At 35.3% G+C, this 20,207-nt stretch overlaps 1 protein-coding gene across 6 annotated transcripts; it reads right to left on the reverse strand.

Annotated features, from left to right (window-relative positions):
* Window positions 1–770: 770 nt before the first annotated feature.
* ATXN3 (ataxin 3) lies at window positions 771–19,534 on the reverse strand. 6 transcript variants are annotated; one of them, XR_004256642.1, is made up of 12 exons: window positions 19,127–19,534; window positions 16,835–16,999; window positions 15,849–15,893; window positions 12,475–12,560; window positions 11,935–12,001; window positions 10,101–10,188; window positions 9,742–9,874; window positions 8,808–8,983; window positions 6,483–6,606; window positions 4,902–4,987; window positions 3,016–3,177; window positions 771–1,981 (listed from the first exon to the last, which is right to left on the reverse strand). XR_004256642.1 is itself a non-coding variant. In XM_032233197.1 (11 exons), exons 1-11 carry the CDS (start codon window positions 19,148–19,150, stop codon window positions 3,083–3,085), a joined length of 1,089 nt encoding a protein of 362 aa, XP_032089088.1. In that variant the 5' UTR covers window positions 19,151–19,534; the 3' UTR covers window positions 771–3,082. The 6 variants fall into 6 exon arrangements, 3 of the variants coding, with proteins under 3 accessions (XP_032089088.1, XP_032089115.1, XP_032089105.1); XR_004256641.1 differs by having other exon boundaries at window positions 771–2,339; XM_032233197.1 differs by having other exon boundaries at window positions 771–3,177.
* Window positions 19,535–20,207: the final 673 nt, after the last annotated feature.

The following is a 20,207-nucleotide window of genomic DNA, read 5'->3' on the forward strand; positions in this document are numbered from 1 at the left end:
TGGAATATTATGCCATCCCTCCCGAGGGAGTGAGATTGGCTCCATCTCTGATGTCCTTGCAGAAGTCCCCCAAAACCTGGCTCTCGGTAGGCTTGGGAATCTCAAGGAAGTGAGAAACATTCAACATTCAAGTGATTTAATGAGGTAGCTACATTGCTTGTAACATCTAATAATCTTTTCTAGCAATTAAATGTTTTAATTTTGAAATTAAAATATATTTTAAGAATAATTTTCAATATTGTGACTTTGTTTTTTATTGTATATTGCTCAGGATCATTTTTGCGAGATGGGGGCATATACGGTAAGTATGATAAATAAATTCTAGAGCATTGATCTGGTTATAATGCCAATGGAATAAAAAACTCTTAGAGGACATTATTTAAAAAGGCCTTGGCTATGAAGGAAATCCAGATTTTTTTTCAGTTCTTCCACCAAAAGTGGATTCTATAAGTTTTCAGTTTTAGGAATGTTCACTATTAGAAATGGACAATTTTCAAGGCTGTGCATTAATGTAATCCCCAAGTAGAGAAAATTTTAAACTACTAAAATCTCTCCCAAAATCTACTGCATTAACTTTATGTAAACCACGAAATGTTTTACCACAAATTGACACTTAAAGAAGGGTCCCACCTTTTTTTAAGTGTACATGTTAACTGGAAAAATTATTTTTAAAAACTTTGCTTCATAATTTATATTGTATATGTTTTGAAAAGATAACTTGCTTTGATGAAGACACGCATTTGAAAGAAGTGGACCTAAATTCATCCAGATTCAACTTGTCCACAAGGACACAATTTATTGAAAAAATAAGAAAAAATAAAACTATGGTTTTTACAGACTAGTATGATTTCATTTCATAACTTCTATACATCTTTTCATATATTTCTTTTCAAGTAGTAACTTAAACACAATTAAAATGAATGCATGTGGCTTTATGTAATTAATGCTGTTTTTTTTCCCCAAAACAATGTGCAGTAAATATGGTAATTTTTTGTTAATAAATAAATTAGGCAGATCTAAAATAGCTACCTTCTGTTTACTGACTGGCAAAGCTAGATACACTCTTATAGTATTTATCCCTGGAACAAATCGCAGTGCTTGTACTTCTGTAATAGTTTCACAGAAATCAACAGCATATGAAACATGAAAATAAGAGGCATTTGGCTTTCATATTTAACTCTCTCCTTAAATAATTTTTATAAACAGATATTATCAAAATCAATTTTAATATTGTGTTATTTTATAGTACCATAATGTGTACATTTACTAATCATTCAGTAGCAAAGAATGACACATCAACATGGTGCAATATAATAATTTTAAAATAATTTGCAAAACCTAATCAATTTCACAAGATTTTTTGTATATCTGGCAAGTATCCATAGGTTTAATGAGTATTTCATTTGTATCCAAAACTATAGCCTTAATATGTATATGTAAACAGAATGCATTTTTAAAGCATTTTTTTTACAAAAAAAAACTATTTTAATACAAAATGCCAAATTCAGTCATCCTGCAATATTTGTTATGTAACATTTGACTATCAGAATAAAACTAGCTTACAGAATTTGCTTCCCAGTTTCCCTTGGTAACAGAAACAGAATAAACAGTAAGGTGCATGAATGAAGACCATTCATGAAAAGCTGCAAATCTGTTACAAGAAGACATTCATTAATATCTGATAAAGTACATACTCATACACATTCATTTATGTATATCCATTTTTAACACCTAAGTAACTGTGCAGGGTTCATTTCAGATGTTACTAATGCATATTAATAATGTGGCACTGAAATCATGGCATCAAGATCTTTTTTAACTTCCTCACTTCAAAATTAATATGGAATCTTGGAATTGGAAAGGCTATTAGCTCAATGTAGGAAGTCCCGGTTTAATTCTAAGTGTCCTCCTTTAAAAGCAATTCAGGTAGCAGATTCTTGCTTGAGACTGGAGAATCACTGCCAGAGTAGGTAACTCTAACCTAAGTGGACCAATAAGCTGATTCAGTACAAAGTAACTTATGTCCAGCTTGATAGTATTAATACTTACAGAAATATCTAACAGAAGATAACATATTAATACCAAGTGAAATAATTATAATAACATTTATCAACTATATCCAACACTTTTGACTTCAGTTAATCGGATTCTAGGTGTTGGCTTAATATATATACTAGATCAGTGCATCATAGCCAGTATTGGCCCAACATTTAGTAAAAAAATACTAAAGGCATTTTTAGAGCAAAACAAGGAAGAAGTCTTGAGTCTGCTATTGGAGCGGGTTCCTCCTGTGTGCCCATCAAATCAGCTTTGGAAGATTGGAATGCGTGGAGGCAGATCTGGAGGAGCAGGAGAATAAAAGCAGGATGTTCCATTTTATGATGATGATTGTAATACTCTAGCACAGTCTTCCAAAATAAGTTTGATGGTCTGCAAATATCTTGCTATTCTTAGTCAAATGTTGTTAACTGATTAAATTCTGGAATTAAGCTGATGCATGTAATTCAAATATCTCACAAAAGTGAAGGTGATTTGTGTTATATTCAGTCTCTTAATCTGGAATCTTGGAAGTGCACTGTAAACATGATACTTAGAATGCCTTTGAGCATATATGTGAAACTACAATTTTTTACATTTCACATAATCTTATTTAGCAAAATTCCAAGCCTTATTCTATAATCAGGTGATGCTCGATCTTCCTGTTAAGAATACATCCTGCAAGAAAAAGCTATCACAACTGAGAAGAACTGCTCCCCATACAAAGATCTGCAGATACCATAAACTCAACCTGGACATCTATGGATCAGAAAAATATTGAATGAAATTTTATTGTATATTAATACCCCTTTTCTCACTGTTCTTCTGACTGAATAGAAATTACCCAGAAGGTCAACAGTATAACCATAAACTAATGAGATTTTATTGTATAGTAACCAATTTTTTTTTAATTCTGATCCTCAGTCTGAAATCTCACAACTGTATCTTGCTTTGGTACATCAATGAAATGAACCCTACCTTTATGCCACCCACACAGAATTAATACAGAATGTAGTGTTCAGATTAGAATAAATATAAGTATTTGTCATTTCTTTTCCTCTGTATTCAAGCTGTTTGTAACTGTTTCCAAGGACATATTCATAGCGGCTTGAAGCATATCATTTTCACTGATATCACCTCCTGAGAAGAAACAAGAAAATAAGATATATTTGTTCTAGTAAATAACAATTTAAAAAGACAGAAAAAGATCTAGTTCTGATGCTCATAGCTTACTAGTTCAAGACAGTAGTGGGGAACTTCTTGCTGTCAGACAAGCCTATCCAGGAATTACCAAAAGACCTATTAACCATTTCCTGCTTTCTGCTACCAATTGTGCAGTATAGGCAGTCAGATCCACTTTACCTTTGTCTTTTTTTTTAATGAAGAGTCAGAAGATGATCTGACTGACTGATGTAAGTTAAACCTCTGCAATGTCATGTGGTCTTCAAGTCAGGTAGGAGTTTGGATTAACTTGGAAGTAAATCTATTTCTCCACTCTAGGTTTAGGAATTTGGTAAAGAGGACTGGGGTCATTTCTCTCCCGCCCCCTCTATTTATCCTTCCCTTGGTAGATTCATAGAGAAGACTAGATTGCATTCAAGTACAGATTCCTCTGAACAGGAAAGCCCTTGGCTTAATATTAAAAATAAAATAAAAAAATTAGGAAGCTTCAAACCAAAGTTAACAGATGCCCATCTTTTTTTTTCCAGATATTTTGAGATGTGTCTGAACATTTAGCTTATACATTTATTGCAAAACTACCATAGGTTTTCAGAAAAGTTCAAAACTAAACCAAACAAAAAATAATAAAGCTGACATAAATTCTAAAAGAAAAAAAAACAGCAAATATTTATTCTATTACATTTACATTCTACCTTTCCTGTTGGGCTAAAAGAAACCAACCATATTACAATCAGTTGAATGTGAGTCTTTCTCGCCTGCCTTGTTCATTTTAAGTACTACACCACAATGGCTCACTTGCCTAGTTAGTTAGTTATTCTATTTCATTATTCATTCTTTGAATAAATACCAGAAAACATCCTCCACACAAAATGTATTTGCTGCTTCTGGTAATCTGTTCCCAAGCCTTTTACACTTTTAAAGTTGTATAAGAAGTGATGCTGAAAACATGCTAGCCACCTCTGCAATTAACACAACATTGCAATGATGATGTTCAAGATGGCTAATTCCAATGTGCATTCTGCACTAAGTGGAATTTTCTAAAGTTAGTCTCATATATAAAGCATTGTGAACCCTAGCCACAGATTTTCAACATATGGTTACGGTAATGGCAGATAAATATCTATGGTATCCAAATAAGTTCGTGATTAAAGGTGAATTTTACCCTATGCCATTGAGACCATTAAAATTAGAACTGATTCTATGAGCAGTCCCAAGTTACAAATCTAATCGAGGAGTGATACAATTTAGAGTAAACTGAACAGATTCTTTCCCCAGTTTATTAGTCCTCATCTATTACCAGATTCAAGCATCAATTCAAAACAAGTTCTACCGTGCTTGTACTTGATGAAAAAGGACAGAACTGGGTATCATTTACACAATGGTACTTCATTGCTATTCTCTATATAACCTCTATAAAGTAGATGCTCGAAATAAACACAAAATGGTATTTTAGAAGACATCCCCCACACAATGGAACTGCCACAGGGCAGAGCATCAGTGCTTTCTGAAACAAGTTGTCTAAATGTCAGGCGGCATTTCCCAGAAGGATATGCTGACAAATGATACAGAAAGCTATTAAGATATTTGATAAAATGTATTAAACAAAGAAAAGATATCTTTGGCTAATCATTTGAAAGAATAACTGGAAAAATGTGTTGAAATCTGGCAAATAAAAGCAATACCTCTATCATTAACTAGTGTGTGTGAATTAGTAGCTGCTTCACCATGGAACTGTTGAATCTGAACTTGCTTTTGCAGCTGCTGCTGTCTAAAACAATCAAAGAGAGAAGTATGCAGCATTAATTATTATATGTAGAAAAGCCTATAACTTTATGATTCCTTGCCTTTCTTCATCCAATTTAATTTTTCCTATTAAATAATGAAGTAATATTTGAAAAGTTCACAGTGCAGGAAGCTGGACCGATATATTTCAATTTTTGCACTGCACACATTAACACACGCACATATGTGTATGTATGTATGTTTAAAATATCCAATTCTAAAAAGTGATCAGGTAGGTGTAATTTTTAAAGTATATTGATTCCAGAGAATTAGCCAATAAGCTTACTAACAATTGTTGACAAAACACCACATTTTGGTCTTTTCTCCTAGATTCCATTTTTCTCCGAATATACAACACAAAAATATTTTGGAATCAAACTATTGGGAATTACATCTAATTCCAAAGCCAGGAGATGAGAAACCATCCTTGAAAAGGCTAAACCAGTGCATTCTCAGAGAAAAAAAGAAACAAAAATTTTTTCTCAGGAGCACCTGAAAGTTTTCTGATCAGGATATGGAGTTTGGCACATTACTATGGTTGAATGTGCTTCTGGTCAATAATTATAGTGATGATTATTAGAAGAAAGTAAGTCTGCCTGTTAGTGCACTTTCAGTTATTACCTTTCTTTGAATTAATGCAACATAAAAACTTTCTTCAAAATAAAAATGATAATCACAGATGATAATTATACATGTACATAAAGTAGATAAGAATTATAGGAGTACCAATTGCTAATGAATGTATTTTACTATTACATAATAAGGAGATGTATTTTGGTACTATATCCAAATTAATTTATAATCTAGAACAAGCCAAGAGATGGATTAGTAATATGCTTAGGAAATGAGGTCTTATTAAAAAGAAGCACTAAAAAGAATGATATCAAGAGGCAGGCAGTATAGCATTTTCAATTAAAAATAATAACATTGCTGTTACATGAGGTTTGCCAAGAATTAATCAATGAACACATAAATATGGCACTAGAGATCAATTATCAATTTGCTACTAGTTTATAATCTATACTGCCCTAAATAAAAAAATACTTAAGTCATCATGATAAAGCATCATACATTCATTTGCATTTCAAACTGGAACAATCATCTATATAACTGACCAATGAATTAGTTACGTAGGTAGCGTGATTTGCCCAAGAACGGAATCCTGCTATCTGCAGCCAGCATGGTGCCTCAGTCTTGTACTATAATATCAAGCCAAAAGAATCAAGGTATTTGCAAAACTGAGTGAGTGGTTCAGGAGTTTAAGAACCAGCTAAATACTGGTATGAGTTAATTCAGGGGGGACGACACCTCAGCAGTCTCCTAGTACTTTGGACTACAATTCTATGTTCTAACCAGCATAGTTGGTATTAGAAAAAATAGGAATTGTAATCCAAAATACCTGAAAAACATCAAGTAATAAATTTAACAAAGGCTTCTGGGGCTTGCCACTCACAAATTATGCTTTACACAGTTTACATTACTTTTCAAAATAGGCCTGTCTTCGACGCCGCAATTCTTCTGATGGGACAGATTCAGTTTGGCCTGTTGCAGATGAGTGTGGAATGTTCTGTGTGCAACAATCTGAGAAGCCACTTCGATGTTCTCCTAAAAGTCACACACACCCACTTATTGGGAAGGTTAAGTTAACCAGGATATTTACTACGTGCCGCATAAAATAACAAAAGCAATCTACAATACACATTTGTATAATAGTAATTATAAAATAAAAAAATTAAACAGTAATAACAAGGAACAATATCTTTTTTTTTAAGGAACAAAAGCAACTGTCATCAATTATACTTTAAAAGTATAGAACAAACCAAATCAAACCAAAAACACCCCCAGATTGGTTTCCTCCACAGCTGGCAATAAAAAGGCTGGTGCCAGTTAGACCTGCTCAGGGAGGACATTCCACAAACCAGGACAAGATCCTGGCTTTCATCCTGACTAGAATAAATGGAAGCTCAAAATGAACACTTTCACCTGTGATCTCAGTTCTTTTAATAGTACTGCTTTTCAAAACCAGGAGACCAAGAGGTCTAGTCCTCCCTTAGTAATGAAAGCCAATCGTGTGATTTAAAGCTGTCACTTTCAGTTCAACTCACTTATTTATACAAATAAATTTAAAAAACAACACTGGTATAATCCTACTTAGTAGCTGGGCTACCAACTTGAATGTTTCATATCATCTTAAAAGAAGTCCTATTCTATTGTAAGTAGCAGTTGGATTTGGATATTATAATAGCATGGATAATAAATAGCAATACATATTTTAAGATTATCAATATATTTTATATGACTATGATTAATATGAAATGGGAGGGCTGCTCAAAATTAAAACTAATAATAGCAGATTTGTATTTGCAGGAACACATTTTTTAATTTAAAAAATAAGACCAATTTCCTTTGAGTGAGCAATAAAGCCAACTCTTATAAATCTAGTCTCAATGTGTTCATATATGTTCTATCTTCTAAATGTACTGTATCTAGCTGCTAGTTCCATTTAGGCCCTTAGGAACACCTTTGTTAGGGCTAGGAATTTCAGCCTGCCATGAAGCAGATAGAAAGACAGAGATAGTTAAATCTTTTAATAACTGCCCAAAACAGTCTTGAAATGCTGTCACCTTGTAATAATATTAATGTGAGACACAGTATTTTGAAATTATTATTCCTACCTTAGACCTCAATTTGGTTACTGAATTAAGAGAAAAAGTAAGATTACTCTTTTTGCTTTTGCTCTGATGGGATGGGAAAAGCAAGAAGCTAATTTTGACACTTAACCACCCTTCTGCCATCAAAACAATCTAACTGCAGAACTCAATAAATTTTTCCTTATCATTCAACTTTCCTCACACTTTTCCATATGTTTGAAAGTAAAAAAGAAATAATTTCTTGCAAATACTCTATTTTCTTTCTTCACCAAACTTAGTATTAAATTATTCAAACTGGAGAATAAATCCTTGCATTTTGGTACCTTCAGAAAGAATCCCACTCTGCTCCAGAGAATAAATTTGTCTGAAAAACTGAAATTACCGTATTTTTCAGAGTATAAGATGCACCTTTTTCCCTCAAAAAGAAGCTGAAAATCTGGGTGCATCTTATACACTGAATACAGCATTTTTTGCCTCCCGAAACCCTACCCCTTCACCAAAATGGCCATGCAGAGCCTTTAGGAGCCTTGCAGAGTGTTCCTGGGGGCTGGGGGAGGGCAGAAATGAGCGAAAAATGGGCCATTTTTTGCTCAATTTTGCTCCCCCCACCCCAGCCATCCAGGAGCACTCTATAAGCCTCCTAAAAGCTATTCATGCCCTTTTGTTTTGAAGAAAAATAGGCCCGTTTTTGCAAAAAAACAGGCCGTTTTTGGGAGGGCTGCAGAGTGCAAAAACTTTTTTTTTAATTTGCCTCTTCAAAACCTTGGTGCGTCTTATACTCATATGAATCTTATACTCTGAAAAATGTGGTACTCCAAAGCACCTCACTAGATGAAACACTGTTATTTACTAAGATTGTGCAAGTGTTTGAAAATGATTTGGAATAAATGCTTTTGATTTAGAAATTGTGCTAAGTCCAAATAAATTTTAACTCATTTTTTAAAGTGTGCAAATCTTATCTATAAAGACATTTTAAAGGTATATAATGCTTCTGTGAGGCAGAAAATTTGGTGTAAGGGTAACCTTGGCTCACTTTGGGACAATCGCTGTCTCTCAGGAATAGGAAGAAAGTCATGGCAAATATGTCATGTATTAAGCATATGTTAAGCATACAAACTATCAAATCATTTTTTAAATCAAAATATAATCTTTTACCTTGCATACTAAGTTGAATAGCCCTCCGGAGATCTGCTTCTTCATCCTCCATATCAATTTCCTGTCTGCTGAGTGCAAGTGCTTTTTGGAAATTTTCTTCATCTTCATCTAACATATTGGTATTATCCAAGGATTGGTTAACATCTAGTGCTTGTTCTAAGTCTGGTTTTTGCACCCTGGAAAAGTTAAGCAGAAAAAAAACATTCTTGTTAATGCTGCGCTATATCTAGATGAGTGGTAGAGAGGGTTTAGTTTTTGAGTGAGCAGAACAAAGATGGCTATCAATTTGTTCATGTCAGAAGCATCCCAATTAAAATAAGGCATACCATATGACATAAAATTTAAAATATTAAATACAAGATTAATATATCTCCAAATTAAACAGATCTTGCCCAGAAACTAGCAACATTGTGTTCTGTCGTGCTGCTACCATGAAGTCCTCAAATGTACTCTGATTGGGACACAAAGGCAGGTATACATACTCTATGTGTTATTGTCTTCATGTTACCACAATCACAAAAAATAGAAGCCAGAAGTCTCTGGATCTTGTTATACCCATGCACAGTCTATTAATGAGGTCAGTGAAGTTATATATAGCACCATTGACACTATCTTTATTTAAGATTCTTCTAATAGCTGCATTTGCACAGATAGCTATGAAGGTAGTCCAAGCCTTTTTTTAAAGACTTACTTTTTAAAAATTCCCAATTCTTAAGAAAATATACAGAAATTATGCAAAACTTATTTTGTATTTGGTATATCTCCTATTAGACATAGATAATATTTTTATTATAGGCAAACACATATTTTGGTTTATTCCATGTGTAAACATAATAGTACCTTCTACTTTTTAGCTCCTATTTTCTTTGTTCATAATCAGGCCTCAAAATACTTACACTGAATCCATTAAAATACAAGGATTTATTTACCTTACCTTTGATCTCTTGATTGCAGTGTGTCTTCACCAATTAATTTTGGCCTTTGCATTTGCTGCACCCGAATCATTTGCAGTAATTGATCAGCTTCACAATCAGGTAAGTCACCTTTTACAACAAATATTGAATAACCTATGAAGGATAAAAGGATATGAACAGATTAGAAAGATAATCTAAAAATTAAAATAAAATACAGTTAGTGGGCAAGGCTCTAATGGATAGAAAAATGTTCTTTATCAATAATGGGCAATTTGGTTATGTATTCTGCATAATTCATTCAAACAACATAGGAAAAGTGTTTCCTTAGATGAATATTACAGCACTATTACAGCAGTCAGCATCTGAAAAGTAGGATTACCTTCCTGTTGTAGCTGGGCCAGAAAAAGTGCAAGGTAAGTATCAGATATTAGTTCTGGACCGGTCAAAAGAGAGTTCAAGTTGAACCACTGTTCAAAAAAAAGAAAATTAACATGCAGTGTGATTATTAATAATATATTTTAATACATAGCAAACCATATACCTACTACCAGTAAAAAATTGTTTTACTTAAAAAAATTAAGTAAATATACAGTATACGGTGCCACAGCCACAAGATGAGGCAGGGGGGTGGAGCTGCCTCACACACTCCAGACCGATTTACTTCAGGGCCCCCACAGCCAGGCCACCCACCCCCGACACCTGCCTTGCCTTGTGGCTGTGGCACCAGTACGTCATGGGAAGGGGGGAATAAGACACCCTCCGAAAATAATCCGTAATGTTTATTTTGGGGCCCAAAAGAAAATAAGTCCTGGTCTTATTTTCAGGAAAACATGGATATACCATGGAATATTATTATTTGTATAAATATGATGGCTTGCAAACCGCTTCTCAGATACAAAACTCTCTAGTCTCTTCTAGTCATTCTCAGATAGTATATGCAAGTTAATGGGTGCATTTAGTTATAGGGAAAAAAATAAGGCTGTAATCAAAGGAATGCCTTCAATATTTAGCAGGAAACTTAATATATTGCTCTTTCTGTTGTGGAAGCATCTATTGCAATACAAATGCCTGGTTTTAAATTAGAAAAACTGATGAATCAGAAACATCAAGGGAAAAAAATCTGGCTGCAACTCCCTAGTCTACATATTGCTAAAACTTTCCTGTTTGTCTCTTGTAACTTTCAATTAGCAAAATGATGCATCATAGGGCAACAATTTGTGAATCAAGATTCCTGAAATATGTTAAGTTAAAAAAATGTGTACAAAATCCAGGACCCATTACTCCCAGGGAATCTTAAGATGCAGCTGTTGCAGCAGCAGCAGCAGCACAGTCAGCTGCAACCATGTGATTGTGATTTCCAGTGCTCCCTGCCAGCTTCTCACAAAGTCAGTGAGGAAGCTCACAGGAAGTTGGAAGTCACCCTCATTCCCACTGTTGTTCCCACTGCTGCCCATCCATGGTTGTTTTATATTTAGGTAAGTAAATATTGATAAAGGATGATCCAAAAAGTTGTAGGTTGTTTAATACACAACCGTGATGGCGAACCTATGACACACGTGCCCCAGGTGGCACACAGAGCCCTCTTCAGGCATGCGAGCCGTCACCCCAGCTCAGGCTCCACTGTGCATGTGTGCTTCCCAGCAGCCAGCTGGTTTTCGGGTCTCTGCCATGCATGCGGGAGACACGTGTGTGGGGGTGCATGCCGGGGAGGGGGTCACACGTGCAAGTTCAAGGAGTGGGATGCACACGGGGGTCGTGTGCACATGCGCAGAGGATGGGGCAGCACGAGGGATTGCATGCACGGGGCGCACACAGGGTGGGGTCACACACACATGCGCAGAGCTCACAGGGGGGGTCGCATGCGCATTGCATAGCAAAAGTGGACACACACGCTTTTGACATGCAACAACAAAAAGGTTAGCCATCACTAACCTACAACATTCTAAATCTGTTCCAGCTTCAGAATGGAAATACTGAACAGTAGGAACAAAGCAGCTCTGGGAAATAACATTTTGCATAGAACCAAAATGTTTCATCAATTGTATCTATTTATCTATCTGTCTGTCTGTCAGATCTGTCAGTCTGTCTATCATCTAATTATCTATGAATGCAGTGTTTGTCATTAAAAACGCACTAAATTTTGACTGAACTTATAGCTGATTCCAATGGCAAACTTGACATTGATTTTAAAGAAGGAAAATAAAGAACTTTACCTGTTTTCCTAATTTTCGTACTGTAAACCAGTGCTCTTTATAGTTACAAATAAAAGACCTTTCATTTCTGAAAAGAAAACACAAAGTATTCAGAGAATTAATTATTTGAGCACAGAAATATTAATGTTATCATTTTTGCATTTAGAAACATCATACTGTAGTATTAAAGTTACAATTCGGATTACGTGAACTTTTCATCCACAGATAGTTCAGAATATTTAATAATATTGTTTTAGAGATATATTTATCATTATATATGCTTGATAAAGACAGACATACTGTTGATGTCATTAAGCAGATTCCATTCAAAAGCAGCATTCTATTATGCTACAGATACTGAGATGTCATGAAGGCTCAGGGGACAAATGAACATGTAAGGCCTCAATAATATGAAACAGAAAATGCTGAGTGGATGAAACCAGAACTTGAAATAGTAATTTTCAAAAGGAATTCTAAAGGAAAGGATAAGGGTTTTCTTTTTCTTGCATAACTATTATTATTCTTTAAATGAAAGCAGGGAGCTAAAAAATAAAGTCTTACATAGGTTCGATCCTGAGCCTCTGATACTCTGGGCTGTTGAAGAGGATTAGTTCTAAACCCCAAACTTTCAAGGCATTGCTTATAACCTGTCAAAAAACAGCACTTTTCATGAGATAAATCAGTCAGTTATAAAATGTAAGCAATGCAACCATTTTAGAACTATAAAGACAAATATATTAACTAAATTCACATAGTCATACTCAGAACAGACCACTGAAATCAATGGAACTTCAGTAGTCAGGACTAAAGTCACATTGAGTTTAATTTGTTTGCTCTGATTAAATCTGGACCCATCCTATTGTTTCAACTAAAGTGAGAGTGGGGGAACAACCATATTTCATTAAAAGAAAAACACTGGGCTGTTAATTAAGAATTAACCTTCATGAATCTACATTAAGCAGGCCAAATATAAAATACATTTAAGGGAGGATAACAAATATACAATTTGAAAACCAATTTGGTCTTCCAGAAAAACCAATTGATTTGGAGGGAAAATGATAGGAAGAAAAAAATTTGATTCCCCCCCCCCCCAAAAAAAAGTCACATTATACACCTGAGTTGTTTATTATCAGCAGCTAATTACAATCAATTTGCTCTGGGAAGCATCAATTTTATTCTGACTGTCAGGTCATTATGTGTATCTGGTAAGATATTTAAAACCTATTGGTCTAATTCTTTATATAGTGAAATTCCATTTCAACTGACTATTTTAGGGAGGAAGTGTCCCTAATTCAGGAATACCTGTTAAACACATAATACATTATTATACTGATAAGTGTCATTTGTGTGAATGCATGATTTATATCTTTACCCAAATTACGTGATGGTAAATCACTACTGAAATTTAGTTCTTTGTGAATGAGAACTGCTGTAATGAGATCTATAAACTATAGTTTTACTTTATATTATAAAAGACATTCATTTTTTCAAGGACAAGATGTTAACAACCATTTTAAAATGCCAATAACATAATTTAAATGTTGAGTAACTATCCCAAAGATGTTTCTTCAAAAGAAAACTAAACTTTATTTGTTCTTTCTTGAAGATGTTTCATTTTTCATCCAAGAAGCTTCTTCAAGTTTTGATTGAATGGTGGAGAATGGAAGGATTTCTATTTCTATAAATATCCTCGCATGATACCACTGATCTCTTGTTTACAACATAGTCCTATCAGCAATTCCAAGAAGGTTCCACATCCATTTGCACTATTAAGGTGATAATGAGGACTCAGATAAACCTCCAAGTAGCCTCAACAACCCCTAAAGAAAGTGCTGACTGCAAAGACTATAGATCCTTCCATTCTCCACCATTCACTCAGAACTGAAGAAGCTTCTTGGATGAGAAGTGAAATGTTTTCAAGGAAAAAAAAAAAAAGTCCAGCAGCCTTTTGAAAAAGCACCTTTAGGACAGCCATTACCTAGATGACTGAGAATCTCCATAGACATGTTGAATGACTATTTGCATGAGAAGTATATTTTTTGACATCACTGAGTCCTATAGAAACTCAGTATATTCTGCATATTTTGGACAAAGTAATATATTTGTTCTTAAATTTCTTGATTGAAATACATTATTAGTATAAAACTTGTTTGCCAATTATTGGGAAATTAAAGAGAGAAATTTATCCTGCTTCCCATTTTGTAGAAGAGGAAAAAATAAAAGCAATCTATAGAAAAGTATAATGATAAATTGCAGATTAAGTCTGCCAGCTTCAGTGATTTCAAACTTGATACAAATATAGTCAACTTTGGATAAAGTTTACTTTGTTGTTACAAACTACTGTACTTTGCAGAGCATATATACTATACAACTTACATGGCTCTGAAGTCTTTGTTCCTAGTTTACTTATTATTTACTTAGCCTAGTTATTACATACAATCAATCAATCTATCCCAGATACACACACACACACACACACACACATATATGGCTGCAGTGTGATCATCGTATGTAACCTTCCCAGTCAATTTCTGACAAGCAAACTCAATGGGGGAAGCCAGATTTGCTTAATGAGTCACTTAATTACTGCAGTGATTTCTTTAACAAGGTAAAATTGAGCATGACTCACTTAATAACTGCCTTGCTTAGCAACTGTCCCAATTGTGACTGTATGTTAAGGATAGCCTGTAATTAATTACACAGGGATGTTGTAACAGTATGTGGAGATAAGCTTGGATATGGGAGGGAAAGAGATGCTGCCAAAGAGAAAGTGGAAGGTTTGTACTATTAAGCTTACAAGATTCTATTAATGTAACCTCACAATCAAGTGGAATTAGCTCATCTGGTCATGTTTCCTGTCTTGTTTATCTGGAAATGCTGACATTAATTTTGAATAGAAACTCTGCATACGTGTGTGAGCACATATTTGCACACAGAGGGAGCCAGTTTTATCTAGGAAGCAAGTTTGCTGTAGTGATTAAGGCACCATGTTAGAAACCAGACTACGTTCTGATGCCACCATAGGCTTGAAAGCCAGCTGAGTGATTTTAGGCCAATCATTCTCTCTTAGCTCAACTCACTTTATAAGGTTGTTGTTATGAGGAAACTAGGAGAAGGGAGGAGTATTAAGTATGTTTGTTGCTTTGAGTTTATTTATAAAGTCATAAAGGTAGGATAAAAAAATCAATATCAATCTCCCGCTGTCTCTTTTATAACTTGAGAAATTGGCGAGGGTCCTTTCTAAGTCTCTCTCTGCCTATTATGCAGTTGCAAGCTATGCCTTCTCTTATTTGATCATCCCCTAGGCTGCATCTTTGCTCTCCATCTCCTGAAGTCATTCCCATATGTGTATGTATGCCAACTTTTCACTTTGTAATGATTTATTTGGAAAACTTTACACATATACCTTATAAAAAGTACATTGTACATCCTTGATGTACAATACAAAGGAAGATTTTTATTAATTACATCATTATAAATAAATAAGTTCATCTGTTTGTCCAGAAAAAAACAATGCAAACCTTTTTTTAAATCCCAAAGGACAGCTTAACTGGGGCGGGGGTGGTGGTTTGAAATAATGTATTACATTATCAGTTTTGCCTGGGGAAATCCATCCCATCCTAACCTATGTAGAAAAATTATATAATTTATTAGAATGCTAATATTCTACTGAAAATCAGTGGGATGTAAAAGCATAGAAGCTATTTACAGAATTGCAATCACAATTAGGTTTGAAACATAAAGAACTCCCTGTAACCATGGATTTGCTCCTTGTATATTTTGGGAGGCAAACATTTACTTTAAGAAATATATTCACCGAGCACAGCTGTTTCCTAAACAGCTCTTAAATAAGAGCCCAGGGTATTTCAATAAGCATTTGCAAATGTTGTATTCTAAAAAAGTTTGCACAAATTATAGAGCTAGAAACTGCTTACTTGAATTGAGAAGAAACCACTATCATCCATGTTTCCTGAAGGTTGCTGTTAAACAAAGAATGCAAAGAAAAGAAGATTAAATTATGTGCTACAGAAGCTTTTGGAAAATTATATGTAGAAAATAAATTCAGTTAATCTTAAACTATTCACTCTAAAAATATTTTTAATGAACCATTCTGAAGGCATGAGAACAAAAGTAACATTCTGGGATATGTCAATGAAAAACAGCAGATAAACTGCATATAAACACCAGACAAATACAAAAACCTAGTGGTTAGTATAGTAGCCTTTTTCATGTTGCTCTTTGTATACTCATTTGTGGCCATCAATTTAAAAGTAGCTTGGGCCAAAATAAATTCTGTACCTGAAGTTCTTGTTTCTTTAAAAAAAAAAGCTTTAGAAATGTTAAACAGAAACTTCACTGAGAAATTGACTGTAATTCTAATACAGGTAGTTCTCAATTTACAACAGTTCATTTAGTGACTGTTCAAAGTGATAATGGCACTGAAAAAAAGTGATTTATGACTGTTTTTCATACTTATGACCATTGCACCATCTCAATAGTCATGTGACCAAAATTCAGACACTTGGCAATGACATGTTATGATGGTTGCAATATCCTGGAGTCATTTGATCCATTTTTGCGACCTGACAAGCAAAGTGAATGGGGAAGCCAGATTCAGTCAACAACCGTGTTACTAACTTAACAACTGCAATGATTTCACTTAACAATTATGGCAAGAAAGGTCATAAAATGGGACAAAACTTACTTAACAAATGTTTCACTTAGCAACAGAAATTTTGGCTTCATTGTGGTCATAAGTCAAGGACTACCTGTATATCTGGAGATGCTATTCTAGGAAGGAGAATAGATAACTTTACATTTCATCATTCTGAAATTCAGCTTCAATATATGCTCTTTCAGTAAGAAAATATGCAGAACAAAAACTGGCAAATAAATGTAAAACCACCTGAAGAGCTGTTACCTGTAAAAATGTTCTATATTCTTCGCTAGAAACTCCACCCTCTGCCATTCTTATTCTCTCTTCTTCATCTAACTGCTGTGCAATAGAAGACAGTTCAACAGGACTGAAATACTCCCCTTGCAGTAAGTTATTCAAACAATGCTGGGCACACAGAGAACCTTCTTGCTAAAGTATGAAAAAATTAAAAAAAAATCAATATTGTATGATCTTTTTATGTTTATTGCTCAAAAACTAGAGTAAATATAATCTTTGAAGTTACCCTGCTTATGTGTTTAGCCGGAGATAGTAAAACAGATACATTGCGATTGTCTCTTTCATGATTATATTTTTAACATATTTTGCACTATATTTTAATGCATTTATATCAATTTGAACTATTAAATGAATACACTGTATATGAAAGTTTTTTAAATAAAGCTCATTGTTTCCATTAAACTATTCAGCTAAAATTATGCCTATGCATGCATATGTACTTGAACATACAGTATTTATATATAAGTATGTACCCAAACAAGTCCAACTAGTTCTGCGTGCAATTGCAGAAACACATTCATAATGGTTATCATTTAAGTTGCTTAAATCACAGTCCTTGATTTCCCAATATACCGTTTTTATTGTTCCATCACATTAAGCCTTACATAATACTGACTATAATTTATTTTATTACCTATTACCAAAAGAAATAATGCACATCAGCCAGCTGTGTGATATATCTGGTTTAGTGCTAAATAACAATTTTAATGTAAACTTAATCATAAGAAAATCAGAAGTATGAATTTATAATTATAGCATATATCTGTTTCTAAACATAAAAGTTGCATCTATCTATGAGGACTGAAGTATAGGTATTAAGGTTGTAACAAAGCAGAAGAACTTTAGCATAAATCATGATCAACAACAGAATATTATTGACAATGTTTAAATTATTATAGTCTTCCTGACTGGTTTAAATCAATATGACTTAGACCAAACTTCTCCAGCATTAAATACCTCTCAGTATCAGTTGCTAAACAACATAGATGGCAAAGTGCTATTACACTCACATCCTGCTTGAAGGTATTTGGTAGCCCATTGAAGAAATGGGATTAACTTCTTAATACAGCTCTTTCTCTATTCTCTGACCTAAACATTCCTAAAGAAAAGCATTTCTATATATTCCAGGGTAGCTTAAAAAAATCTTCACACCAGAATCACCGATGTTTTTAGGGACACGTAACTCTTGGGAGAGGGAAGCAATTAGCAAATTTATGTTGTGCTTTAAAATGTTCTTCCTTAATAGCTATATTAATTGGATACTTAATGCTATTAAATCTCTGCCCTCTTTCCAAAACCTCAAAGAAAAGCTGTTTGATAGGAAAATGACAATATATCATTGCCATCAAAATCAATCTGAAATGTAACATCTTATCTTCCCCCAAAAAAATTATATCTAGAGATTTCAATACTGCACAAAAGAAAGATTAAAAAGAAACCCAGAGTATTCTCTTCCCCTAGCAGAAATTATTCAGGTTATACATAATGTTGATGTCAAAGAAAAAGGGATCATATTAATGGCAGAGATGCATGAAGCAGACAGTTTCAAAACAACCAGTTCCATCAAGCAAGGCAGGAAACAATATCATGTACTTTATCATTCTGCATATATATATGTACACACACACCAATAGCTGAAAGGAAACAAGGAGGATATATACATGCAGCACCTCATATAAAATGTTAGGGTTTAGTAACACCAATTCATGTGTTCTTATCCTCCATGTTCAGCTCCCACTTCCTTGTTTTCTTGCTCATTGATCCTGCCAGCATGGTTAGGGGCCGATGATGCTCCGGAAAGGTTCACTAGTAAGCCTGGGAGAGAAAACGCTTCCTTGCACCACCCAGCTACGGGAACATACTTTAAAAGCAACATCTTAAAGAGTAAGGCGTCCGTTTTCCACAAACGTGACCGCTTCGCCGCCCGAGACAGGCGACGGGAAAGGCAACAATGTTTCAAAGCTCAGACCTTTATCGTATAATAGCCACAATCCGCTCCTCCCTATTGGAAACTCTTCGCCCGCCTTGCCTTTTCTAAGTACCTCCGAATCTCAGGAAACCCCTCGGCGGTTTGAATATAAAAGTATAAAAGACTAAAAAGAGATTTTCGTAGCCTTTGAACGACCCAAGGAACCGAAACGGCAAAGTTTTCGCTTGTCGGGCAAGCTCCCTCGCGAGCCGCCCTCCTTTCCCCTCGCTTCGCCCTCTTTTTAACCTCGCACCCCACCTTCCGTAAGAGAAGGCAAGAGCCTCACTCACCCTCTCGTGAAAGATGGCCTCCATGTTTATGTGTCTCCCACCGCCACCATCGGCTTTCACACCACATGATCCGACCCAGCCAATCAAGCTACGCTCTGCTCCGTGACCTGCTGCAGCCAATCGCGAGGCTATCTCTGCCTTCCGCCCCGCTCCCCTTGATCCGCCTCGATGAGCGCAACAAACGCCCCTTAGTAGTCCGTCGCGATGCTCTGCGTGCCTCTTGCCGTCCTGCTCCGGCGTCTCCTGACGACGGAGAGCGCAGGAAGGGACCCCACTCGGGCAGGCTGGGGTCGTATCGCCAGCGGGGCATTTTCAACAGTAAACGAGGATAGGAAGGGCAACGATAGGAAAAGAACGCAACTCTTTACTTGCCTACTGCATTTGGGTCGGAATAATAACAGAATGTAACACAGTTGGAAGGGATCTTGGAGGCCATCTAGTCCAACCCGCTGCTCAAGCAGGAGACCCTACACCAGGGGTCCCCAAACTTGGCAACTTTAAGACTTGTGGACTTCAACTCCCAACATTCTCCAGCCAGCTGGCTGCAGAATTCTGGGAGTTGAAGTCCACAAGTCTTAAAGTTGCTAAGTTTGAAGACCTCTGCCCTAATGCCATTTTTGACAAGTGGCTGTCCAGTCTCTTTTTGAGTCTCCAGTGATGAAGTACCCATAACTTCTGAAGGCAAGCTGGTTGATGGTTGGAACGATCAACAATTGATGGCAATGCTTTGCTATCATTACGATTTTATATTGTCAGTTTTTTGTTTTGATGTGCAGGGCTGCCAAATCTGGGCTGCCAAATGTTTCCTATTATTCTCTTTCTGTTTATGGTCGCCAGAACTTTGGCAACTAAGATGTCATAGTCTTAGATTTAAAGAACAAAATAATCTTTCTGTGGGGTGATGCTCAGTTATAGTGCGATGAGTGCACTTCTGGAAGACTTTAAAAGAAGAGGTTAGAGCATGGGTGTCCAACTCATTGCATCACATTGCCATCATGTGACATTTTGAGGTGTTTTCCCATTTGCAGAGCTTGGGTGGGTGTGGCCTGCGTGTGACATATCTGATCTACGGGCTGCCAGT

This window comes from Thamnophis elegans, chromosome 1, assembly GCF_009769535.1.
Source record: "Thamnophis elegans isolate rThaEle1 chromosome 1, rThaEle1.pri, whole genome shotgun sequence".
Classification (NCBI taxonomy): domain Eukaryota; kingdom Metazoa; phylum Chordata; class Lepidosauria; order Squamata; family Colubridae; genus Thamnophis; species Thamnophis elegans.